The 26,062-nt window shown below is 38.3% G+C and overlaps 4 protein-coding genes across 19 annotated transcripts in view; 2 read left to right on the forward strand and 2 right to left on the reverse strand.

Annotated features, from left to right (window-relative positions):
- The window catches only part of LOC111869826 (protein hu-li tai shao), a 159,252-nt gene extending 155,159 nt beyond the window's left edge, over positions 1–4,093 (forward strand). For all 10 annotated transcript variants that reach the window (XM_023861618.2, XM_023861615.2, XM_023861623.2 and 7 more), the window contains one exon: positions 2,162–4,093. The gene's annotated coding sequence lies outside the window, so the exon portion shown is untranslated. The remainder of the gene's footprint in view (positions 1–2,161) is intronic.
- Positions 3,493–9,336, reverse strand: LOC111869829 (U4/U6.U5 small nuclear ribonucleoprotein 27 kDa protein). The gene is made up of 4 exons (XM_023861632.1): positions 9,221–9,336; positions 8,876–9,096; positions 5,857–5,966; positions 3,493–4,452 (listed from the first exon to the last, which is right to left on the reverse strand). The coding sequence occupies exons 2-4, from the start codon at positions 9,016–9,018 to the stop codon at positions 4,256–4,258; spliced, it is 450 nt and encodes a 149-aa protein (XP_023717400.1). The 5' UTR covers positions 9,019–9,096; positions 9,221–9,336; the 3' UTR covers positions 3,493–4,255.
- A 99-nt stretch (positions 9,337–9,435) lies between these two features.
- Positions 9,436–20,580, forward strand: LOC111869828 (transmembrane protein 127). 4 transcript variants are annotated; one of them, XR_002843743.2, is made up of 6 exons: positions 9,436–9,742; positions 10,576–10,880; positions 11,303–11,470; positions 12,896–13,006; positions 16,799–17,059; positions 18,811–20,580. XR_002843743.2 is itself a non-coding variant. In XM_023861630.1 (5 exons), exons 1-5 carry the CDS (start codon positions 9,885–9,887, stop codon positions 16,984–16,986), a joined length of 795 nt encoding a protein of 264 aa, XP_023717398.1. In that variant the 5' UTR covers positions 9,750–9,884; the 3' UTR covers positions 16,987–18,789. The 4 variants fall into 4 exon arrangements, 1 of the variants encoding a protein (XP_023717398.1); XR_002843741.2 differs by lacking the exon at positions 9,436–9,742 and adding an exon at positions 9,750–9,907; XR_002843742.2 differs by lacking the exon at positions 9,436–9,742 and adding an exon at positions 10,021–10,256.
- On the reverse strand, positions 19,363–25,745 carry LOC111869827 (nuclear receptor-binding factor 2). Of its 4 annotated transcripts, none has more exons than XM_023861626.2 (4): positions 25,604–25,745; positions 24,394–24,578; positions 23,759–23,887; positions 19,363–21,821 (listed from the first exon to the last, which is right to left on the reverse strand). In XM_023861626.2, the coding sequence occupies exons 1-4, from the start codon at positions 25,634–25,636 to the stop codon at positions 21,239–21,241; spliced, it is 930 nt and encodes a 309-aa protein (XP_023717394.1). In that variant the 5' UTR covers positions 25,637–25,745; the 3' UTR covers positions 19,363–21,238. The 4 variants fall into 4 exon arrangements, with proteins under 4 accessions (XP_023717394.1, XP_023717397.1, XP_023717396.1 ...); XM_023861629.2 differs by having other exon boundaries at positions 24,394–24,606; positions 25,604–25,731; XM_023861628.2 differs by lacking the exon at positions 25,604–25,745 and adding an exon at positions 25,458–25,565.
- Positions 25,746–26,062: the final 317 nt, after the last annotated feature.

Raw genomic sequence — 26,062 nt, forward strand, 5'->3', positions numbered from 1 at the left:
GTGTAGTTGGTATAGTGGCTGACTATGGGCTGGACCACCAAGGGGTTGGAGTTTGAGTCCTTGTAGGATCACGAATTTTCTATTCTCCACATCGTCCAGACCAGCTTGGGCCCACCCAGCCTCCTATTCAGTGAGTAACGGGGTCTCTCTCCCGGGGGTAAAGTGGCCGGGGTGTGAAATTGACCACTCACCTCCAACTAGTGCTGAGGTCAAGAAAATGTGGCTCTATTCATCCACTCCCCCATATGCCTTAATGGCATAGTGCTTAATTAGGCTCAGTATGGGGACCAGTGGAAAGCTTTTTTGAACTGGCAAGTATGAACCTTTGGGTTCCAAAAAGTGCTGATAATTTGCCTTGTTAAGGAATTATTAGCCTCTCAGGGATTTTGCTTCATGGAATTGGTTTGCTTAAAATACATTTATGATCATTTAAAGCTTGTATACAGAAGGGTCGACACCAGATGCATGACAACAGTGGTTTCAAGGAAAAACAAATGCAAAATCTCACATTTGAAGTACATATGCTGAAACTTACAATGTGTGAAAATGAAGGTGATCCAGACTTTAGTGCTTCATTATAATGCATTCTGTGGTGCCATGGTGCAGAAACCTAAATTGAATCAGTGATGTAGTGGTACCACCCTTCTCTCGTACTAAACTGTTACCCTCATGGTGGCCACTATGCTGATATGCGCACATCTGCTTAATACGGTACAGAACAGTGTCATGTCCCTCTAATTGTGAAGCAGCATCAGTCACAGTATAGATGAATATAAATGTTTTCCTTCCATGCAGTTCTGGTTTTTATTCATAACTAGTTCCCCAGTGAACATTGTTTCAGTTGTGCAGTTACTGTATGAGTGTGCCTCCAGTTCTTTTAAAGTTGAAATAAAAAAAAATAATCTTAGTCATGGGAATTATTACTAATGTACACAGTTTCATGAAACGTATTCTAAAGTTGGTATCTGGATACCTGTAAAGAGTTTTGAATGAAAGCAACTCTTGCTGGACTTCTAGTGAACATCATAGATGGTCACAGTCACTGTTGCCAAATTTGTATGCAACTTTTCTTCAATTTGCAACATTGTGATGAAAATCTTAGAAAGAAGTATGATGAACATTTGGCTCATTTCACCGTTTCATATGGTTCTGAGGAGTACCTCATTTTATGTATACATACATCTGGACTGCCTGGAAAGAAATGTTATCGCATAGTTTTATATTGGTACAGAACCAGTTGTGAGATCTTATCATCAAAGTACACGTCAATAATGCAAAAATTTAAAAGACATCTAGAATATGTCACTGACTAATAATGTATTTTAATACTTTATGATGATAAAAATCATTAAAATGTCAATAGGACACTAAAAGTATATTTTATATATTAAAAGTGATTATCACAATTTCTAAAATGTCTCTAGTTTTACATAATTTTTTTAATTTACAATGTGTTTCGGCCACATATGGGCCATCATAAGGTGACTTTTCTTTTTGCCTTTTGGGGAGACCACTGCACTGATCACTTGTCCACCGTGCTCCCATGCATGTCAATGTTTTGTTCTATCTCATGACCAGAATGTCGTCATTGCACTCTTTTGCGGCTATCACAGTTTTTGTGTCGTATTTCTCTTGTGTATGTTTCACTAATGCCATCTTCCTGTATACAGGAAGACCGGGATGCTAAAATATGTTATGAAATCAGCATGGGATAGTCCTGAAAATGGAAGTAACAGGTTCCCCTGTGACATTGGTACTTATCTGCCACATTATGTGTCTGTCTTATTCAAAACTGACAGCAGGGTCTCTGACAGGCTAGGTGTTGGCCTGATTGTCAAGCATGTGGATGTAGAAATGAATTGAACAAGAGGGAAGCGTAATACTGGACAGTTCAATTAATTTTTGTTCTGTGATTATTACTGCAGCTGTTACAGTTGACCTTCTATTAATGTTTCTCGATTTGAGGTTTTTCTCATTTAAGATTCAAGTCCAGAGTTAGTAATTTCAACATTAGATTGGTGCCCTATGAGATGTTTCCCTCGCTGTTCATAACCACTTCTTCCCAAAGAGACCATAAACATGGGTTTTTGGTGTATCTGCAACTATAAATTTAATACTTTGTACAAAGTAATAGTACTCATATAATTTAATTTTGTTTCAGGTACTGCCATGTAAAATGAAGCATGGGAAAAATAAAGTGACCACCTCCCACAATCTTTCAAAAGAATGAACTACTGCCATTTGACAGGTCTTAGCATTCAGTTGGACGAAACGGGCTGGTGTGTGGTGTGTGTTGCTATTGTGCCATACGCACACATCCATTACGTCCATGTCTGCTTGCTGCAGTGTGGGCACGATGACGCAGCAAGCCTCCGTCATTGCTACATGAATTATTGCTCGCTGCTTCTTAAATTGTTTTTATTTTTAAACAATAGATATATAATATAGCTCTGTACAGACCAAGAAAGCGAAGAAGAAAAAGTATGTGCAAAATTCAAGAAAGGAGGTGATTAAAAATATCAAAAAGAAGCGATTATAACTTACAACTATTATTACTATATGTACATGGAGTTGAGCCTACGATGCTTTTTATTACATTTTCCAACAGCAGACGTAGGACAGTAGCATTTCAGATGTTACCTATCGTGCTTGGATGGTTTCTGCAATTTGCTGGTGTGCAGGACATGATTGTTGGCACGCTAATATGCTTGAGGAACAAATGTAGTTTAATTATTCTCTGGTGCACAAATAATTGGGTGCATTATCTTTCTACCGTTATAAAGGAGCTTGCAAATTGAGTAGTGCTCCTTCTTTCTATTGTGGGCTTTCGATATTGGTGCAGAAATAAACTGTGGGTACGAGGTCCATCGGATTACTCTGTGAATTTGTAATGTTTATTATGTCAGTTTACTTGCTGCCATTGGTTTTACATATTTGCTCGTTCGCAACACAACTGGAACAGCCTTCCCTTTATGTTGCTATGTATGCAGTCAGTGTTCACGGTATCTTTTATGGAGTGACAGTTTTAGATCAATAGTGTTATTAGTGAATAATTAGATATTTAAAACAAAATGCATAAGGAAAAGTGAAGCTTTTTGGAGGAATAGAATTGTAAAGAAATCTCAGGCTTCCTGGACAGGTGAAGTGAGAAAGTGTGATACAGACATTGCATGGAACTGGGTATAAAATATTCAGGAAGGACTAATTATATAACGGCGAGAAGATAGACGAGAAATTGGCATTTAAAACCCAAATGGGAAAATTTAGCTTTCAGATAATTATATTTTTAACTTTCACAGTTACAGATCATAATATTCCGATTAAATTCAGCCATTTTGTATAAACTATACATGATGAAGTGTATGTGACAAACCCATGTTTTAATTTTTTGATATTATGTAATTTAAAAGTTGATCTATATATAGTTTCATAATTTTTAGAAATGTTTTCAGTAGAGGTGGTAAGAGTTTTAGATACTGTATTATATGTTACTTTTCTCCGATTTAATCAAGTATGCAAGCATGCCATTGCCCATGTATGTTTCTATTTTAACATGACTTTGGCACTGCCACAAGGCAAAAGATTCCATTCATTGCATACTTCTTAGGTTCACTCACCCAGACTTTTATAGACTTAACAATTGCATCACATCATTTCAAAAAATAACTATATCTCTGTAGAAATTTTAAAAAACATAAATCACTTGTAAATTTTGTATGAATATTAATTGTACTCCACTGTTTTCAATGTCAGGAAATGGTGTTGTGGAACACAAAATATTTCAGACTTGTCGACCCTATTCATTCTTGTATGAAATAGAGAAAAAAAGTTATATGTTTGTGATTTATAGTGTTATCAACAAGATTGAAATAGGAGGGAACATAATGTGTGATGAAGAAAGGCTTGTGTATATTTTTTATTTGGAACATTATATTCTCAAGAAATTCTAATTCTAGCATCATTTTTTTTTGTAATATACATTCACTGTAATACTGATACAAAAGAAATTATTTAATTGCTATCTGTAAAGAAAATGGAACAATAACAGATGAAATGCTACAAGAAAATTAATAAACTGAAACCTGAGGTTGGATATTATGTGATGAGACTTGAAACAGTTAATTTGCAATACAGTAAGTTCAGTTCATTGAAAATGTTCGTCAAGTCTTCAGCTTATTTATACAAGACACTTGTTTTGTATGCAGAACTGACAACCTCCATCTCAAGTCTTGGACAGCACAGAATGAATTCCATTTTAAGCCACAAAGTCCAGTGGTCTATTGAAACCACCCTTCCGGTTCATGTACTGGCGGTACTTGCGCTTCAGAATGACGTGAACTGTGCCTACTTCATTTCCAGATACTTTCTTTCCCTTTGTAGTATCAAAAGCACAGAAACCCATAAGCTTCATCATTTCTTGTTCATCAGGACTCTTCCCTTCTAAATCGGCATCTAAAATAAAAATAGACATAAAGATGTATATAAATTACATGTCAGACAAAAAAGTGGTAAGCTGTCACAATTTTATGGAGTGCGACTATAGATGGGTTTTGGATTGATGAACTCTTTGATACAATGTGTGACTACACTTTACAGTTCTCTGGCCTCCAGTGTTGGACATTCCCCTTTCTTTAAGTTCCCAAACTATCCTTGGCCTTATCTACCAGCAGCAGTTCACCGAGTGATTAACTCACAACCAGCTGTCCTGCTTATAACATCTTGGCATGGACCGAACAGAAAACACTGTTCCTCTGTTACAGGCTGTTGCCTAGTGGCAGTCATCATCTGGCAAGGGAACAAATGTAAGGATCCTAAACAGGACAGACGGGAATCCGTAGACTTTTTGGAAAAGGTTTAGACTCAACAGTGATACAAATTCAATGGCTTTATTTCTCCTGCTTTATGAACTTCATTTTTATTAGCATCCTTTCTTTGTTAAGGATAAGTGTAGGCTTGTGTGCATCAGTACCCCCTTCAACTTTTGAAGCCACTGACTGCTTTTCACAGCGTTTGTCCAAATGTTACACTACTGGAAGCAACAATTAATTTCCTAAAAGTGAGTAATAACAATATGGTGGCTGCACAAACTTGTGAGGTGGCAGAAGTACTACAGCCAAATTTTGGAGGAAGCTGCCATTTATTCACATACTTTTACTTTACTGGCTTGCAATCATACTTGAGACTGATGAATTACAAAAAGAGGCCCTTGAAATAATCACTCTGTGATCAGTATTTTAAATATGATAAACACTGACATAAAAATCACAAAAACAACTTATAATGGATCACCATAAACGCAAGGTTTTACAGAATACATACATCAAGATTCTGGTGGGTTGTCGCATCAAGCGTGATTGAGGTGACTTCATATAAGATTGGAACAGGCAGAATCTGTGAAACTGTTATCTTCACATTTATGTGTAATAAAACTTCTGAGTTTTGTGATCACAAATGGGTGATTGACTCTCAGTGCAGTTACAGTAATTCGCCTAAACTTTTTAGTTCCAAAATCTTTCTGGTATTTTCACTCACCAGCCTTGAATCTGAAAAATAAGATTCATACTCACAAATTCTCTCTTCTTTTAGATCCCCATAAAAAGGTAAAGTTGTTTCTGTGCCCACTTAATTTAGCCCCACACTGTGATGATGTATGGGGGAGAAGAGGTATATCTCCAACATTCTCAGAGGTGGGTGATCACCTTCATGCCCCAGCCACTTTATCTCCTGGTACGCATTGGAGAGGAGGCTAGGACTTGTCTGTATGCTGTGTTGTAGAATAAAATCTCTTGCCTCCACCAGGAAGTGAACCCCAACCATCCAGTCACTATACTGACTCCACTAATGTAATATACATACCAGTAATAGGAGGTCTTTCTGCAAGTTGAACCTTTGACTTGGAACTCTTGTCCCGGCCTCTGGAGTCAGAACGTGATCGTGAGCGAGACCACGAACGAGATCGGCGATGCCTGCATTCCCACAAGATTTGCATTAGATATGTATTACAACTTGTTCAGTTGTGCAACAATACATGTAATATAAACTAGTGAAGAGAACTACATTCTGTAATTTGACCGGGGGCACGTGACAGCATTCAGGTACCAGGTAGGAGAATTTACTTGCCACTACAGCATCTGATGTGATGAGGTATTACAGATGTTTATTTTGAAAGGTGACGTGAACAAGGAGCTAAGTTTGTAAAAATGCTGCTCTTTTAAGTATGATAAACCTTTAATGGTGAACAGAGAAATTCATGGAGGTAGGCCTAGGCCTGCTGGGGCTGTAGTGCCAAGGAAAAAAAACCTTAATGAGAATCCATCAATACAATTATACTCTCCAATGATTTTCATTATCCACACTGACTGAAATCACCCTTACAAAAGGTGTTGCCTGACTCTGAAAGATCAATCAGTTTTCATATATGCATTACTTAAATTTGTAAGTATGGAAGAGGGATTTCATATCTTTGTGTTATGGGGATACGTGTTTCTAACATTCTTGTGCTGGTAGAATGATGGAAAAATATATGATCTGCATGCCGTAATAAGTCTGATCAACTGAGCAATTTTAACTGAAAGTACCATGTCATAGATGGCCAAACCATTCTGATAATATACCCAAATGGAATCACAACATAATATAAAATTTACATCTCCATTAAAGGAACTATGTATATATACGGGTGTAACTGCAAGGTGCATACAAACTTTGAGCACAGGTTCCACATATCAACACGTATTGGGTAATGTAAAGCTATCTGACTCACCTCCAACTAGTGCTGATGTCAAGAAAATGTGGATCTATACGTCCAGTTCCCATGAGCCTTGGTGGCGTAGTGCTTAAATACTCATAGTTAAGCACATGGACTTTACCTTTTTATCAACATGTCCAGAAACATTTGTGAGTTATAGCTGAGAGAATACACTTACAATAAGTGCTCAAAATGTCTTCATGAGATTCAATGCACACCTCGAATTGACATTGTGGAATGACACATCCATTCAAAGATGCCCGGGTAGATGCAGATAGTCTGACAGGCATCCAAAATGTAATGGTGAAGTGCTCTGAATGTCAGTGGTGCATCTTCCAGTAGTAGTTCTGTCAGATAATGCACGAGGAAATATCGGTAATGGTTGCCTACAAGCTGAAGTGGCAAAATGTGCAGGTCTACCTAACAATCACTAACAATTCCTGCCCATACAGCATTGTTTCAGTCATAACTCACAAATTAAATGTGTAGCCGTCCGCCGACGTGCAGCTGCCACGACTGTCACTCGAGCTTGAGTTCTTAATCACAGGATACGGGTGCTTCGGAGATAGGAGTGGAACACACTTCGGGGTAAATAAATCCGGGATCTCCAGAACATTGAATATCGTACTTTTAATTTAAAATTCAATTCAACTGTTAATCTTTGCATAGTCCTTCAAGTTAGCCGCTCCATCCGCCCTACTCACTACCCTACAGTTAAACACGTATTTCTTCTATATCTACCATTCAACTACTGTCCTCCTCCGCTCCCTATAGCCGACTGCCCTCTCTTTACCAGTCCCCCAGTTGGCCTAAAAAACACGAAAAAATAGAAACATAAAAAGAGAAAGCCAAGGGTCGAGCCCGGCATCTGACCTACATTCGTATTTTTCGAGAAGCCCGTAACTTTTGTTAGGTCTTCAAGGCACGCAAGACCCCTCCTGGCTGGTCTCGCACACAGTCAGTTCATGGGTTTATGGTACTGGGAGTAAACTGGCAACATCAGGGACAATAGTGGCACCCTTAGCCTAAGGAGGACAGTCGCTGAATTACAACTAGACGGTCCCAGGATGGTATCTCGTCGATGGAGCGTCTCTCATAGTATTAAACAATGCATCAGTTGTTAATGCCCTTAGTTAAATAATTTTGGCAAGGGACGTACGGTTACAAATGTTTCTGAACATACACTGATGTGGATATCTTTTTCCTTTCGGTACGTGGAACTCGTGCCCAATGTCTGTCTCCATATTTTAGTCACACCTGTACGTATTCCTCTGAAACCCAGCTCAGTTGGGGCACACAGTAGTGTAGTTGGTTGAGGCAGTATGCTGCAAGTGGGAAGGTTGCAGGTTCAATTCCCAATGAGGTTACCAGATTTTTAAATCCTGGCCACACTATTGACCTTGTGTGGACTCAGCCTCTAAGAGAAATAAGTACCAGGCCTTCATGGCCTGTTACAGGGATAGCATTGCCTTTCTTTTTTTTTACATTGTACCTTACTCCTGCTCAGCTACTTTCCCTATGTGCTAATTATTCCTTACTTTTTCAAAGGCACAGATTCCCTCAATGCCATCCAATTCCCACACATGGCTTTGACTAAGACTAGATTAATCCTGTCTTGTATGAAAGGCAAACTGTGGAGCACGCAGAAGTAGCAGTCACTGGCAACCACAGTAGTCAGGGCTATTTTTGTTCAGTTTGCTAAAATTAACTTTACTTTGTTTTAAACAACATTATACTGTGCCACTAAAATGTTGTTAGAGCAGATGGCAAGATCAAGCAGTATCTACAAGAGATAAGTTATATAAGGTACATTACCTGTCTATCACAATAAGCACATCATTTTAAACCTTCCCAGTATTATATGTGATAGATGCCATGCTCAACAGAAATGCATCTGTAGGGAAATGATAAAGCTTTCATTTTAAAGGAATGAACAACTTCAGAAACGCATAGCTTGGGATATGTTACCATTTCTGACAGCCACTTACAATGCATGCAATGACAAGTTTGGGTTTAGATTATGGTTTGTGAACCGATCTGATTTTGAAAGAGTCACAGAAGACGATACAGAATATAACACAACAATACAGTCGGTGCAACCAGGGTATAATATTCATCATTACCAACCTCCTCCTTCGATTCCTCTCCCCTGAGCGCCTCCTCCTCCTGTCACGATCCCTATCACGATCGCGATCTCTCGGTTCTCTTTCACGGGATTTGCTACGTCGCCGTCTTGAAGCTGAGGGAGAAGGTGACCTGCTGTGCACCATTCTCCTCTACTTAATTACAGAATTATCTTAAATGAAAATCAATGGATATACACCATGCGAGTTATCATACACTTCATTCTGTAAAGAAAAGGAAACGACTTGAATGGAACTGTAAAATTATATTATGGAAACTTATTATTTTTTTTTGGCAAAACGAGAAATCCCAGACCTATACAAGTGACTGAACACAAAATGCACTTACCTCACACGCCTCACATTACCTACGCAAAACTCCCTTCTTTTCATTCATTCATTCATTCATTCACCAAACCACACACTACAAATCTGACTCAAATGTTACTAACCGCAGACGCTGCAAACGTTCACTGTTTGCACTGCTGCCAGCTAGTCAGAGTAGAACGAGTAGAAGTTCTCACAGTGCAATGAAATCTCCCTGTACGTAGCGATCAGCGATGGCAGCGATGTATTCGTGTAAATGTTCTTGCGCTTGATGTTCTAAATCAGGCTTTCTTTAAATGACGTAAAAGATACAGTAGCGTCATGACCACAAACACAATCGAGCCTATTACTACAGCAATACCTTAAAATATTATAGTTTATTTAAATTTACAGCAGGGATTTGAGATTTTTACGTAAATGCAGATTTTGACTGTGATTGCAGGTTGTAGGTTGCGAGAAGTGGTTGAGGACAACACATTCCTCTAACTTCTGGATAGATATGCCTGATGATTTAGGCACCGGTTTCATCTAAAAAATCTGAAAGGTCGGTAACGGTCGGTAAGCTCTATCAAGGCTATGTGGTGTCACAATACATAGGACCATAGGTTAATGTAATTAATTTGCAGCTAATTAGCGTATGATTTGGGCCAGTTAAATAAATACGGTAATGATTGGAAGTTCCATAAATGACTGAGGATTTCTTGATCAGGTGAGTAACTGTTAGCTTTTTAAGAAAGATCTAGAAAATGTGGGATAAAAGTCATGTTTTAAAAGCACAATCTCTGCTGCTTACCCATTTAGCTGAATTTCTGATTATCATGTTAGCTGCATTGATTATGAATATGCTCGTGTAAGTGGAGGAGACCCTGCAGGAAATTGGAAAGTATATTTTTTTAATTATAAGTAAAAAACAATATTTCGCACCACGAATGAGCTCTAGTAAAGTGAATGTAACAATACTGCATGATTAGGACGTGTAAATTGAACACTTGGTGGAGAAGACATGTATGTTTTATTCTCCGTGAACAGAACCAAGTAAATAAATGTCAAAGTAACTGGTACGTTGTATTTTCGTATGCTCAGATTTACGAGAATAAGTGTTTGTAGTTTTTTTTGGTGTTCATTCATTCATTCATTTATTTCATTTCCATAGATCTGTACAGAAACAAGTTCCATGAGATGTGGAAATAGTCAAGTTTGAATCTAGTTAATAAATCATGATAGTCATTGTTTAGAGCAAACTTGTCTCTATTGACATTATTACGGAGATATCTGAATATCATACAGTCGGATGTTGTGGCTGTGTTATTACTGAATCTGTGTGGGTGGCTAAGCCAATTCATATTGACATCAGCTCATTCGTTTGTTATGTTTCAGATTAATTAAAATAATGTATAACCCTACTCATTTTCCCCGTCAACGTTGGCATGTCCCAAAGGAACAAGAAAGGAACTTTGTCGCTGCATTCTTTCACATGGCAACAATAGCATTGACATGCACATCGTTGGCGCAACTTGGATGGTTCCGTTTGAAAGGTGGTCATTGTGCACCACATCTAGCTGTCTACCAGTTCTTTAGTTTTGGATATTTTGATACTGGTACGAGGCAAACAGATCTGCAGTTCCATGCAAGAGAAGTGTCCTCATCTCCTTTACCAATTCAATACCACTCACCAAGTGGAAGTAAGTCAAGTTTCCTACCCTATATCTGGGATAAGTAGCTAGTCTGTTGCATGTAGAACTGTTCTCTGTGATATATGGAAAACGGATTTGGTATCATGAAGGTAGGCTACCCTTTATATTTACTTGTGTTGTACCACGTGGTGTTATAAGTCAGGAGATTAGGTTCTTAATGTGCTGCATAAACTGTAAGGACTTGTGCAGAACCAAGTAAGAGGTAGTAGTCAGTCACATAATATTAAGAATCCTGTTTGATACACCTGTAAAACTCATGGCAAATGTTCTTTCAGGTCTACAGGCATGCTGTCATTACCTTTCCTTATCTCACTACCAGTACTTCCCTCTCATATAGGCCAGAGACCATTATAACATAAGAGAACTGTACCTTTTTGCATGTATTGCTGAGTTCTTTGTTCAATTTTCAGCTCTTCAGTGCGTTACACCAGAGATTGCCAGCTTGATGCGTGTCATAATTATATTATGTTTCATGGCAATGATATGTTCTCTTGTTGGATTTTTCTTGGATATTGTGGGTCCCACAAAAAAAGCCATGAAAGTTATACAGAGGAATTCAATTCCAAGTATATTTACAGGTAAGTCTGTCTCCTCATAACATAGTGGATTAATAAAATGAAAACAGTCCTACCCCTTCTGATGTATTGAAATGTGAATGTCATTTAAAATACAAATATCCAGAAGAAAAAACTGGGCTGATGGCATTGTATGCTAATGTTTTAAACGAATTGAGGAAGTAATTAAACAAGGGTCCAACTGTAGTACCCATCACAACAACGATCGTAACAGATCCAGCAGCATCAGAGAATGCGGAAGTACAGCGAGACCCCACAAACAAGTGAAAGTGCAACCAATAACATAAGTTGAACTTTAATTCACAAACTTGTAACCAATAATAATAATAATAATAATTAAACTAGTTAAAAAAGAACTAGACACAGTTGTGAGCGTAAGTAAAAAGAGACTGTAAACAACAAGTGAAAGCAAATTATAAATCACTCCGTCCAATGTGAACAAATCAAACAAGTGAAAGTGTAACCAGTGACATGAATTGAACTTCGATTCACGAACTTTTAACAAGTAAATTAGAGTAATAATTTTAACCTGTGTTTTATAAAAGAACTCGATATATTAGTGAGCGTAAATCTGGATAAGATACAGGGTCGAATGAATGAAAAGTGAATGTGACAGTGTGTAATTATACAGCCCTGTTCATACACCTGAGGATGACCTCTTGAGGTCGAAACATGTAATAATAAAAACGTGTTGTGTAGTCGGTAAATTCACTCTACTATTAATTAAACACACAACAGGATGCAAGAAACGATTAAAATTGTAGACATATCTCTTATGAGTAGCTGTTCCCGAAAATGTTTGTATATAATTTCGCTCATTAAGACACATCACATCACAGCCACAGTCATAGCATGGGGATCAGTACATTTTGAATTTTGGAATTTGTATTTGTTCCTTCCTTTGAGAGTGATGTGGTGAACCATCATAACACGATTCTGTGAAAAGCTGTATGCATGTTTACAAATTTTGACTTGAAACATTTTGTGTGTTAACCTTTCCATGCAGATTTTTATAGAAACCTTTTTCTTTTTGTAGCATATATTAGTACCTCATTTAACAGTGCTGTCAGTAATACAGACTGAATCATCAGGTGACTGGATAACAATTGGAAAGGATCAGTAAGGAAGTGGTTGTCCCATAATTTTAGGTACTGTCTTTCCATTTGTGTGGAGGGACTGAGAAGGGCATGGAAAACCTTAGACTGGTGGATGCCCCAGCTAAATTTTGAACTAGTCACATCCTGAAAAAAAGGTAGAAGCATAAGCAGACCTGCTTAGTGAAACCCTCTTGTGCTGTAGATTTCCATTTAACATATATTCATAATCATAACAGTAGAATGATAGTTTTATAACTGTGATACTGGTAAAGCAGTAAGTTTGCTTGACACAAAATGTTCTTTTCTGATACAGTTAATTTTTATTTTACAGTTCTGTGGGTGATAGCCATCATTGGTGTTTGTTATGATGTCACAAAACTAATTGAGGTGTCAGGAATACAAGTTTATTATGAATATGGTTGTTACACAATAACTGCAGCAGGTAGGAATTTGATTCAAAATGATTCTTATTATAAGCATATGTTTATAGCCACTGCTGGAATTGTTGAGGCATGGAATATGATAATGAGGGAATTACTGTTACATTAATTTTGCTGGCCAAAGAATTCTCATGGATGGTAGGGATAGGAGTGTCTACAATACAGTGTCAGTAGTGCTGCATGAGGTTACAGTAACACAGTGTACTCACAGAGCACCGGATGCAAGTGGTACTAATTCTACCAGTAGGGAGATCTGACAACAGTAGTCTCTCTATCATGAGGTATCATTATTTGCATGAAAAACATATATTTAGAAGAGCTTTGTGAAACATGTATTTTGTGTTTCTTCATTGCTGAATATTGTGATATTATTTCATTACGACTGTATGGTAAAAGAGTTATTATTAAAACTTTAGTTTTTATAGTAGTCATTAATTATTATTTAATCTCTGATGAACATCATTATTTTGTTTTATTTTTTATTGCTAGTGGGGTGGGACTAAGTCTCTTGAACTGCGGCCACTTCTGGCCTATTGTACCAGCCCCAGATGATAGGTGAGGGTGATTGTGGAGCAATTGGTGGAATGAAGATTGGCAGTGGAAACCGAAGTACTTGGAGAAAACCTGCCCCAGCGCCACTTTGTCCACCACAAATCCCATTTGACCATACCCGGGATCGAACCCGGGCTGCCGCGGTGGGAAGCCAGCAACTAACCACTTGTGATATGGCGCGGCCCCTCTGATGAACATATAGACTACCTCTGATTTACATTTAAATTTAGTGATCATTTCTGAAAATATGTTAATAGGAAGTAATAAGGCACATCAGTGTTCTTTTCTCATGTTCTTGTAGAAATGAATGTCTTGGATGATTGGTCTCTGTATGTTATCTGTGTTTATGTATACAGTGATAGTCCTATGTAGTCTAGTGGGTAGAGTTCCTAGCTACAGATCCAGAGGCCTGGGTTCGATTCCTGGGGCTACCAGATTTTCTGAGAAGTAGTGGGTCTGGAACAGGGTTCACTCAGCCTTGTGAGGATAATTGAGGAGCTATTTCAAGGAAATAGCAGCTACAGTCTAGAAAACCGAAATTAACGACCGTGGGGATTCGTTTTGTTGACTACATGACACTCTCTATTCACTAAAGTTGGCACTAACTTTGCTGACAAGCAGCAGTTCCTTGATCAGTATAGTTCGCTTGCGGACTAAAACCACGGAGTTTTTTTTTAGTGATAGCTCCCTGGGTGAATAGATTTTGATAACATCTGGTATTTTAAATCCTCTTAAGATATTAAAATAATGGGCACATATTTAATGATGTGCTCTCAGTTTATGTTAGCTCTGAAATACAGTTTTCTGTATAGTTGGGTACGTACTAACAAGACAGAATATGGATTGCCAAATTTGAACATGGTGGCTCTCCTTGATGTGCATGATCTGCAATAAATGGAGGTTTTCTCATAATTTTTTATACATTCCTTGGGGTCCCTGATCCTGGCTACACGCCCACCCCATATGGGTGTTACTTTCCTAAGAATACCCTGTTATCTGTATAAACCACCAAATTCTTCACTTCTTTCTTATATGTGACATCTTTACAGCTACAGCTCTAGTAATTATTGGAATAAAATACCATCCACTGTAACAAATTTAATAGAGTAAATCAAATGTGATGTATAGCCTTCCATGTTTCGTTTATTGCCCTGCTTCTGAGGATGGCTGCAGGGGGCTGAAACATGTAAGGTCATACATCTAATGTGATCTGTTCTATTGAATTTGTTACACTGGATGGCTCGTTGTTCCAGTAATTCCCTGTTAGGTCAGAGTAATGTCCTGGGAACATGGGAAACAGTGTAATGATTTATGTTCCCTTTAAGTAAGAGATCATGTTTCGTATCCATACAGAAGTACTGTCACCATTACAGGGGAAGGGGGACATCACAGTAACAGTTATTGAGCTAAATAATAACAAGCAGTTCCAGAAATTATCCATCTGATTTCATTGCAAACCTTCTGAGTACTGAAACATTTTTCAATTGATTTGTATTCACATTACATTTATTTCATATTATAAGTTTTTGCTGATTTTAGTTCTGAGCGCCCCCCCCCCCACACACACATGCACGCACGCACACACACATGCACGCCCGCACACACACACACATAGTTTTATATGTAGTGTACTTTGTCGTTTTTATTACTTATTTTTGAAATATTTGTTCTGGTCTGCATATTTTTTTGCCAATCATTTCAAATTAAATAAATTCTTATGTGTGTGCACCAATTATTATAAACCATAAATTCCTTATACACACTTTGAAGGTAGTGTGGATTCAGAAGAATGATGGTTTGATAAATGATAGAGAATTATGTTTCCCCTCTCAAAGAGAAAGGAAAAAATTACTGAATGAACATAAAACTGACCATGATAGGAATATATACGAGGGTTGGAACTTTAATAGTGGCAACTAATTATTTACAACTGATACAAAATAGATGTATGTTTCAAAGTTTTACTGTCCTTCAGTGTAGTGACCAGCATTGTGTGCAACCCGTTGCCAGCGATGTGGAAGTCGTAGGATACCTTTAGCAGCGGCTGTTGTGTTAATAGTTTGAATGGAGCGGTCTACTGCCTGAAGAATCTCTGGAACAGTTCTGAAGCGAATGCCACAAAGTAGTTTCTTCATCTTAGGAATCAAGTTGAAGTCACAAGGTCTTAAGTCCAGGTTGTATGGTGGATGGTACAGCACTTCCCAGCCCCATTGATCAAACAAATCAGCCACACCTTGCACTGCATGCGGCCAAGCATTGTCCTGCAAAATGATGGGTGGGTTCTGCAGAAAGTGTCGCCGCTTCTATCTCAATGCTGCTCGCAGGTTGTTCCAAAATTGAACAGTAATACTGCGCATTGACGGTCTGCTGTCGGGGAATGGTATGTGTTAAGATAACACCATCACAGTCTTGTATGAGAATCACCCTAACTTTCACATTGCTGGGGTTCTGACGAACTTTTGATTTTCGTGGTGATCCGTAATGACGCCATTCATTTGTGGCTCATACAATTTGGCCCATGTCTCATCCAGCATAATGATACGGTGTAAGAAAGCCTTTCCATCGCGCTCATGGCGCTCCAAGTGGTTACGAGCTGTGTTGTATTGTAGCCATTTCTGCATTTCCATCAAACCATGCAGAACCCGTCGTGATGCAGTTTTTCTCATGCCCAGGCATCCCTTCAGAATATGAAGCACAGTCGTATGCGCTAATCCTGTCTCTCAGGCCAGCTCACGAATTGTATGGCATCAATCACTCTCCAGTAAAGTGGAAAGAGCATACACTTCTTCACTGACACTAGGATGACCTGGCCGACGCATGTCTGCCACATTTTGGCATCCCTCGTTGAAGGCTTTTACCCACCTTGCCACTGTTCTGTAAGGCAATGCAGATTCCCCGCAAGCCTCTTGAAGATCTTGATGACACTTTCGTGCTGTACGGCCTCTGGCACATTCAGTCTTTATTCAACTCTGTTGTTCCTGTTTCAAAAACATCGTGACAACACTACATTACACCGCCAGCTAACACGAGGCTCTGTTCTTCTTGCCACTGTGCATGCACGTGATGTGGGAAGGGAGAGTCTATTTGCTCTGAGGTAAGGTAAGTATGTGTAACTCAGGTGTGGTATAAGCGACATTATTTGGTTCTGTTACATGGCGTCTCTACAGCAGTGTTGCCACTATTAAAGTTCCAACCCTTGTATTTCTTCTTAATTTTAGTGTTCCATGTGATTTGTTATTCAGGTGCAGTTGCTGTGTGTGCAACAGCTTGCAATCTGCTACAATACCACTCTCCCATTGAGGAGATACAGCGGCGCCCCCTCATAGATGACTGGGATGGTATCGAGACATTCTCTGTTATGGGGAGTGGTCCAAGAGGTGCGGACACTCCTCTTGAGAGCATCACTCCGCCCCCACCATACAGCCCCTGACCCATCACCAACTGAGGATGCCCCAACATCCACTGACTGGCAATGAACCTGTGATAATAACCTCATTATTTAGGTAGGGGGAGTCATCAGTTAGCTGCAAGGTGCAGTGTGAAACAGTAATGGTGCTGCATTGCAGTTTCAAACATATTGTTAGTCACTTCTCAGTATTCAGGGTATGTGCTTTAAAATGTGTAGCAGAGAGATGACAATAACAAGATGAAGTAGAATACTGGTATTTAATGTAGATCTGATTGAATGTCTCAGACCATAGCAACATATTTTTAAAACATATCTTTTCATAATTTTTTAATTTACTGTACATTGTCAGAATCGTATGAAAGAGAGGGGAGAGCAGTTCATTGCATATTGCTTATAAAGTTTTATCGGAATAGATGTTATTACAAGTGTCTAACACCAACTATTAATGTGTATGACTATAGATGGGGTTTGGGTTTGTAATTGGATTTATTGAATACTTATAATTACAACTCGTAACTACAAGTAACTCTAGCCCTATTGCTCATTCACCACAGCACACACTTAAGTCTTCTCATGCTGCTGTGTCTTCACCACTTTTCTGGTAACGACTTCCAATGGCTGACATTCCCCTTTCCTGAACTATCCCTGTGACTCAGCTACCAGTGTCTAACAGTAACAGCTCACAACTGAACAGCAGTCCTCCAACCAACCCACTCACTCCATTTCACTAACTCTCACTAGTTATCCTGCTTATATCATCTTGGCACAGACCACATAGAAAACACTATTCCTCTGTTGCTGTTCAATTGTTGCTTAGCAGATCATGCAGAAAATACCATTCCTCTTGTTTGCAGGCCACTGTACAGACACTGCTTAGCAACAGGTCTACATGCCACGATATTTAAATATTGTAATTGACTGTACATTATGACCTTTCTTATTGCAAGTGAATAACAGAAATTGTATAATTAATACAGATTAGTTGACCCGGTGACCCATTTCCCAATTCGTTTTCCTTAGGTTGAAATGTCTTCCTGAGCCCTTTGTTTTCAGACACTTGTACTACATGTTCTTCCTTCAAATTAAGAGTCCATATTTCACACCAATACAAAACAATGGCAAAATTATGTAACTTTTAAAAGTGATCAATTAAAAATATTTTTTTCATGATGCAGGCACAAATGTAACCCATTGCAGTGTTCAAGAGATGAAAGCCAAGTGATGTATTATAATAGAATTAACAGTGACTCACAGTGATGTTAAAAATATATTTGATAACAGCCACTTGACTGCTTAGGGACCATCTTCATGAATCGTACAGTAGCACGTCAAGTTCGTTCTTTTACATCTGTAATTAATATGTACTTCTCAGGAGACAGAACTGTATATTTATGTTGCATGCACTTTTCTTTATTCCATAAACACAAAGAGTGAATAATTTGCCATCAGAATATTCAACACGAAGGAAGCGAATGTTGTTGGTGCTATCAGGACCATAGATGTTAGCAGCTTAAGAGGTCAGCAAGTGAAGGGTTCTTGGTACATGGGAGGAGGGAAGGAATGGAACATAGAGGTCAGCCAGCCCACAACAACCAGAGAGAAAGTTTTCCCCTATGTAAGATGTATTTTCCATAATAATAATAATTTATAATGTGTCTGCATATTGTTTTAGCACTGCTTGATCCATTTATATTTTGCACTGTTTTCCAGTTCAGATTTATTTTGTAAAAGATTTTATTTCTTAAATAAAATGTTATGATCACAGAAATGTGTTATATTTTTGTTAACGTGTAATTTTAATAGTCAATAAAAATGTTTCAGCAACCTTGGCATTTTTCTTCACAGTTTGAAGACATTCTTGAGCGCAGATGTAACAGTTCCTCCAATGTCAGAGTTATGTGAGGTTTGAGGTGCTGATGGCAGTGACTGTAAAGATTACTGAAGTTTCAGAAGAATATACTGCGTCCATCTTCATAGAAAAATATCCTGAACATGGAAGGTGGTGGTATGGAATAGAGACAGGAACAGCCAAGCTATGAGTCCTGAGTGAACCAACTGGACTAAGAAGAATGCCCTTTTCAAGGGCCTCGGTTTCTTTTCCATTCTCCTTACGATGAGTTCCTCAGGGCTCCCAGCCTGGCTATCCCTTTATATCATTTTTTACCTCCAGAAATAATAGGACTATAAAAATATATTTAATTAGATTTTATACTTTAAGAACTGCATATGTAGTAACTAGAATGCAAGTCAAAATGTGTCATTACTTTCCATACATGATAGAATTAAAGTTGTAGGCATGCTCATTTCATATCATGACTGATCTTTCATGTGGGGAACAAAGATGATTGTCCTTGCATTGTGATAAACTGTGAAAGCAAGAGAAAAAAAATGAAACCAGAAATTTCATAATTTTATTTTTTCCTAGATAAAGTTAAAACAAAGAAAAACTGGTAAATCATGAGTACAAGTAAAGACGCTTGTCTTGCAGAGGGTGGTCCTTTGGCGAGGAAAAGTGAATGTATTCTGTTCTTAGTACATAACATAGCACACTGCACATCATTGATCATTCTCATTGTTCAGTATATTCAGTTTTCCTCATCACTGGCTCTTGCACTACAATCCATGGGGGCCTTCAGTCACATTGAACATTTTTCGTGTTCTACAAAGACTAAAATAATTTAATTTCATTGTTTTGAGACTGGTAGACAAGGATGGTTGTTAGATGGTGGTAATACTATTGGATGGAGCAGCAAGCCCAAGTTCAAACCTCTGTGTGGAGACTGGCCATCCAGAGAAAACATGGGCTATACTTTAAACCAGGCCTGGCCACTTACAAATAATCTCAAATTCATTCATTCATTCATTCAGAAGTAACCTCTCATTTGTTAGTGTGTAACCAGCGCAGAAGAAAAACGTCCTGCAATAAGTAAAGATTAATCAGTTTTCTTTCAGTCTATGGATCTGTGGTCTCTATAGAAAACTGAAGACTTCACTGTAACGAGAAGGCAGCCCTCCCATGATGACAGTATAGTTGGTGCCTCGTCTATGGATCTGTGGTCTCTATAGAAAACTGAAGACTTCACTGTAACGAGAAGGCAGCCCTCCCATGATGACAGTATAGTTGGTGCCTCGTAACTTTAGCCGTGCAGAAAGGTAAATGCTGTTGTGGAGCACACAAAGCTGTACACTTGCTGTGGTGATGTTCAGAGCTACTCCCAGAGTGGAAAACATTACCTATGGAGACCAATTAACAAGCAACACAACGTACTATACACCTGACCACACTCCAAGACGCTACATTCCAAACTGGTAGTACCCACACTGACGCAAGGTGATAAGACTGCCCTCCCCCACCCCCACGAGAGATGGTATGACCCCTCTACAACGGCTAGAGTTCCGAGGAACTAACAGTAGTCAGGCTGTTACCGTCATTCCTGTTGTTAGGCCTGTTTAGTTTTTTACGTGTGTATAAAGCAAGAAATCTTTAGTCTTTTTAAAAGTCTTCAGAAGTTTTTTGGGGGGTCCTACCTGTGCTCATTTTGCAATATATTTTTTTCAATTTCTTCTTTAGGTTTGTACCAATCTCACTACTGCTAAAAATGGTAAATCAGACGATGAATTAATCTACTACCAGGAAAGTGCAGGTCAGAAAACTACCTAAGTATCCCACTTAAGTTTTTGTTTCTCCAAACATTAGATGGTGCTTACCATTTAAGAGTCACTTTCCATTCCGTAACGGAATACTACTATTTAAAAATGTAATGTCTCAAAACCATAAACCTGTGTCGAAGTCCAAACATATGCCCATACTTTCCATTCCGTAACGGAATACTACTATTTAAAAATGTAATGTCTCAAAACCATAAACCTGTGTCGAAGTCCAAACATATGCCCATACTTTCCATTCCGTAACGGAATACTACTATTTAAAAATGTAATGTCTCAAAACCATAAACCTGTGTCGAAGTCCAAACATATGCCCATAGCAATTATGAAAAGTCTAAAATGAGATATTACTAATTTCAGAATCCTATTTTTTAAAATTGCAATAAAACACTTTAAGCAAGGGGCACTGTCCAATAAATGAAAATGGTTAATGTGTCAGTTCTCAGAATCATACTTTTTTTTTCCTGACAAAGCAAGTTGTGTCACTTTAAAATATTCAAAGTAAGCAATAATTGGCACTTCCTTGGCAAGAAAAGGGCAATGTGACAAACTGCCGCACTGTAGTATATAAAGTTTAACCAAATCTAATTCTTGCTGTGTGCTACAGCTATGATATGGGCGAATGGTCTACAGAAGTTTGCTTTTTGAATTGTCCAAAGTCAAAGTCTGGCATTTCTAAGGGTGCAAGGACAGGTAACTCCCGCGTAACTATGTGTGGTGTGTCGGTTGGAACATCGGGACTAAGTTCACTACAGGGTGAATACACAAAGGGTGAGGAGCCACCTGTGGAATCTGTGATAACATGAAGACTACTCTTTCTCACCACAGGTACAGAAATCCTACCCTCCACATCATCAGACTTCACACGGCGTTCTCCCTCTAGGAAACGCACGCGTTCACGTAACATTTCAGCTTCTTTACAGGAAGCATCCAGTTGGGTTAGTAATTGGACCACTAATGAACGCAACTGGTGGTTTAGAGTGCGCAGTTCCTCGATCACTGTGCGATCATCTTTAGGCCACTTGCTCCCTTCTAACTTGGCAGGTTCACTTGCATCCACTTGAACTGTATCTTCGCCACCACATGCTCCGTCAATATTATCACTCTTTACACTTTCGAGCTCATCTCCATCACTTTCTCCTCCAAGACGGACAAGTTGCTCTAACAGTGAATCTGCTTCCTCCATTGTTCTGCAACACAACACTTCCAGAAGATAAAGTTGCACTCTAACAGAGTAAATCTCAGTGAGCTCTGTATGAACTATTTCTAAGAAAACTGATAAACTCAAAATTCATATAAAGTAAATAAGTAAAGGTATCCCTGTAACAGGCCATGGAGGCCCATAGGGTTGTGAGATGTCAAGGTTCCCACATTTTCTCTAGAAAATCGGCTCAGAGATGGTAGTGAGGTCAGACACACCGGCCACGCTTTATCCCTTAAGAATATTCCTGGTACTCATTTCTGTTAGAGGCTGCGTCAACCCCTGGGCCATAGTGCAGCTGGAAGGATTAGGTAAATTGAAAAAATGCACCTCATCAGGATTCGATCCTGCAACCTTTGGGGTATGGTGTATTAAATAGTATGCTGTTAACAGAAAGAACCTTACAAACATATGGAGATCACTGTCTTCTGAGAGGTAATACTAATCAGTCTGATAGAAGTTTACAGTGTTACATCCCAGAAGACAGTGATCCTTACAGTCACTACAGTGAAAACTTCAAATTTCATATATCTATGTACTTAACGGATATATCAGGTTGCAGGATGGCATGCAGATGAACTCTGAATTAACTTTCTTACTTGGATATTTAGAATAGGCTTTCCTAATTTTTAATTGATGAAACTGTTATTTAAGGATTTTAAAACATGGGATTACAAATGTGTGACTGCGAAACAAGAACTACATTTCCAGACTGTTCTTCTAAGAAATGAAACATGAACATTAAAACTGCCTGAAATAAATGGCTACTATCCGAATCTCTCTCGTATTATAACAGTATCCTGCGGGGTAAAGGTGATACGATGTGCCTTGATATTTGAAATGGAGAAGACACAATGATCTTATGAGAGTTCATGCTTTTGTGTAAGTTACAAGCCTTAAATATAGTTGGCTCATAATCAACCAGGAGGTGCATTATTTGGAGGACTTCATTTAGAAGGTTGACTTGTGTCCAATGTCGAAAGATACCTTCATATGAAATTGTTTTTTTTTAAAGAGCAAATACTTGTAAATCTGTATTTAAACATATTACGCCATATTAAAACATCACACAGTCCATCAATAATGCAACAAATTGTTCCTTTCTCTTCTACTTACACTTTTAACACAACATGTTTCGGCCTCAGATGTCTTGATATATCAAAACTGCTACACAATGTTAATATGCGGAACTTACACGCGGTAGTGCAGTTAATAAAATAAAATCCATTAAAATATTAATGCAGTGTAGCAATTTTGATATATTAAGACACCTGAGGATGGCCATCTAAGGCTGAAATATGTTGTATTATAAGTAAATGAGAAAGGAACAATCTGTTGCATTACTGATGGACTGTATTGTACAGACGATTTAAGAACAAATACAAAATTGGAGGAAATTTATTTTTCATTGTTTGCTTTTTCTATGTAATATGAGTAAAGAGGGCAGAAGCTTCTCAGAAACCACATTATGTTTCTACCAATAGTGTTAAAGTAAACTACACTTATCAATGAATGTGTTGTTTTATAAATCCCAATTCGCAACTTAGTTACATACGTCAGTTAGTCGCTTCCTTCCCACCGCGGCAGCCTGGGTTCGATCCCGGGTCTGGTCAAGTGGGGTTTGTGGTGGACAAAGTGGCGCTGGGGCAGGTTTTCTCCGAGTACTTCGGTATCCCCTGCCAATCTTCATTCCACCAAATTCTCCATCATAATCACCTGGGGCAGGTACAATTGGCCAATCAGTGGTCATCATGCAGAGTGGATCCAGTTGGACTCCACCCCCCCACTAAGCAAATTAAAAGAAAATAGTTACATATGTTATTCCTTTTACTGATTATCCAGAGAAATTCATTTCCCATCCATTTCAGATAACTGGGAGTCTACTGTATTTGCAACCTGAACTACTAACAAATTCTAGATACTGACCTGTATATCTTACGCTGCAGATTACTAGCTTCTTGGTTTCGCTCGTCACTTGTTTGTTCCAACTTTGTCAAAACCTGGATCATTTTCTGTTGCCTGGTTTTGTCTGCTATGTACTGGTTTTTCTTCATACTGGAAAGTGTAAATTATTAGCAGAATACAGCCTTCCTATCCATGAACCTAGAAACATTCTGATGGGAGTACATAAAAATAACAGTTTCCTTAACAAGGTGAGGAGGTTTCCAGTATCATTTTTCAGTCTCTGTTAAAATCCACCTAGTCATTCATTTTTATTTTAGCCTGTAAATCGAAATATATTAATACAGGATGTGTCCATGACATGAAAGACAAATGTCTTTTTCTTCTAAAAGTTATACATGAAGTTAATCTAAGACACTTATTCTTTTGGATATGTATTTAGTTTCACTAGTGTGGAACTCAGTTCATTTCAAAGTCTCTACCATTTCACAATACAGAAAAACATGGTCAACCAATCATTCCCTGAGTGGGATTCAAACCCATGACACTTCTGTGATGCTGTCAAGTTAAATGTCAAGATGCATACCAAGAAATTATAATCCAGGGTTTTTTAACACCTGAGTCTTATAAACTTGGTTCATCTACTTCCAGAACTTTACCTTATAACTTTTTGCAACTGAATACAACGCTCCTGTTGATATTTCACAGATCTAAGGAACATCTCATCATTTGATCTCTGTTCAGCTTCCTTCAGCTTTTCAGCAGCTTTCTGGTAGCACTGAATTGACTCATCAAAATGTTTCCGCAGCAGATGGGCTTCTGCACGTCTCTCCAGCTGATGAGCCTTTAAGAGACAGACCAATTAGCAACACCTGGAAATACAACACAGTTAGGGGTAGCCTCCAGTTTTAAACAAAATTTATCAGAATAAAACCCATGCAATCTTCCTTCACTTTCACCTCGATTACAATGTTATGATATTCCTAATTCTCTTCATCATCTGGTGCAGTGTTCCTAACAGGAATGCACAGTAAACCAGGACTGATCCTGGCGGTTAGGAAGTTTAACTCCCATGATTCTATGCAATTCTATTCCAATCGATTCTATTTTAAAGATTACTGTCCTGTGGGATGTGACATTGTACAGTCCTACTAGTTACTAAAGTTCTGAAGGAAATTGCTGTTGCTCCTACCTTGAAGATTGACCAGACTACACGGCGTAACATGCCAAATGGCAATAATCAACAATCAGGGTCGTGAGAACTACAAATATCACATAATAGCCCCATCTTTTACAACAAATTGAATAACAACATAAAAGAAATAGAAAATAAAAATCAGTTCACAAGGGAATTGAAGAAGTTACTTATTCAGAGGTGCTATTACTCAACGGAGGACTATTTGCACGATGAATTCTCGAATATTGGCTACTGATATAAGCAGAAGTATATAGTATATAATGTATAAAATGTTGTATATCTTATATAGTTTTTTAGTATTAAGCTTGTTGTAATTTAATAATGTCTATATCATTGTATCATGATCTACAGGATTAATGAATGAATGAATAAACGTATTGTTAACGACACACGCGGGAACAATGAGCACACTGTATCTTCTGGAATTGCTTTTTATATAATGGTGTCAGCCATAGTATTTTAGTCAGCTGCGAAAATAACATGGGGCGGGGACATCTACGGCTACAATTTACATCTACAACACACATTATTAACTGCATTTATCATATAGCTGCGTTACATAGTTTAGCATACTACACAAAAATGTTCATTGTCTCGTTATATGATCGAGTTCTACATAAATCTGTCACACAGTAATACTGCTATGATTAATGTTCAAAATCTAGACTCACCACGTTCAAGGGAAACGAGTCCATAAACTCCATATTCAAAGAACTCGAATTATGATTGGGTACAGCTGACCTCAATCATTCTGGCTCCTCCCATTTATAATGTGCAGGGATCAGTAGTAATGTCGAAATAGGTTGTGTGTGTGTGTGTGTGTGTGTTATGTTGGCAACGATCTAATGTTAAAATCGTATGTACTGCGAAAGTTGAGAGCGTTGAGAGGACGGATCCGGATGTAAGCACAAATGGCTGCGTAACTCTTCTGTGATTTAGCTAGAAGTAAGTAGGTTTATGTTCGTACAAACCAAATGACATGTTCTCAAGTAGGCTGAAAATGATTAAAAATTTTTAAACCCCAATTACAGCGATTATCATGATTGTTTTTCGGTCATAATAAGATATCATTTTCGGTGCTAATGGCACCACGAATAATATTTAGCAGTGTATGGGCTAATACTGCTGCT

Source organism: Cryptotermes secundus, unplaced genomic scaffold (assembly GCF_002891405.2).
Source record: "Cryptotermes secundus unplaced genomic scaffold, Csec_1.0 scaffold286, whole genome shotgun sequence".
Classification (NCBI taxonomy): domain Eukaryota; kingdom Metazoa; phylum Arthropoda; class Insecta; order Blattodea; family Kalotermitidae; genus Cryptotermes; species Cryptotermes secundus.

Excerpts from the sequence above, each read along its gene's own strand:
- LOC111869829 (XM_023861632.1), bottom strand. The coding sequence starts at position 9,018 with ATGGTGCACAGCAGGTCACCTTCTCCCTCAGCTTCAAGACGGCGACGT. Across the intron at positions 5,967-8,875 it reads GAGAGGAATCGAAGGAGGAG|GCATCGCCGATCTCGTTCGT; the intron begins GTTGGTAATGAT and ends GTGGGAATGCAG. Across the intron at positions 4,453-5,856 it reads AGAAAGACCTCCTATTACTG|ATGCCGATTTAGAAGGGAAG; the intron begins GTATGTATATTA and ends TTTTTATTTTAG.
- LOC111869828 (XM_023861630.1), top strand. The coding sequence starts at position 9,885 with ATGACTGAGGATTTCTTGATCAG. Across the intron at positions 10,881-11,302 it reads ATACCACTCACCAAGTGGAA|CTCTTCAGTGCGTTACACCA; the intron begins GTAAGTCAAGTT and ends TTCAATTTTCAG. Across the intron at positions 11,471-12,895 it reads AATTCCAAGTATATTTACAG|TTCTGTGGGTGATAGCCATC; the intron begins GTAAGTCTGTCT and ends TTTATTTTACAG.
- LOC111869827 (XM_023861626.2), bottom strand. The coding sequence starts at position 25,636 with ATGGAGTTTATGGACTCGTTTCCCTTGAACGTG. Across the intron at positions 24,579-25,603 it reads ACTCGTTTCCCTTGAACGTG|GCTCATCAGCTGGAGAGACG; the intron begins GTGAGTCTAGAT and ends TGTCTCTTAAAG. Across the intron at positions 21,822-23,758 it reads CTGCAGCGTAAGATATACAG|AACAATGGAGGAAGCAGATT; the intron begins GTCAGTATCTAG and ends GTTGTGTTGCAG.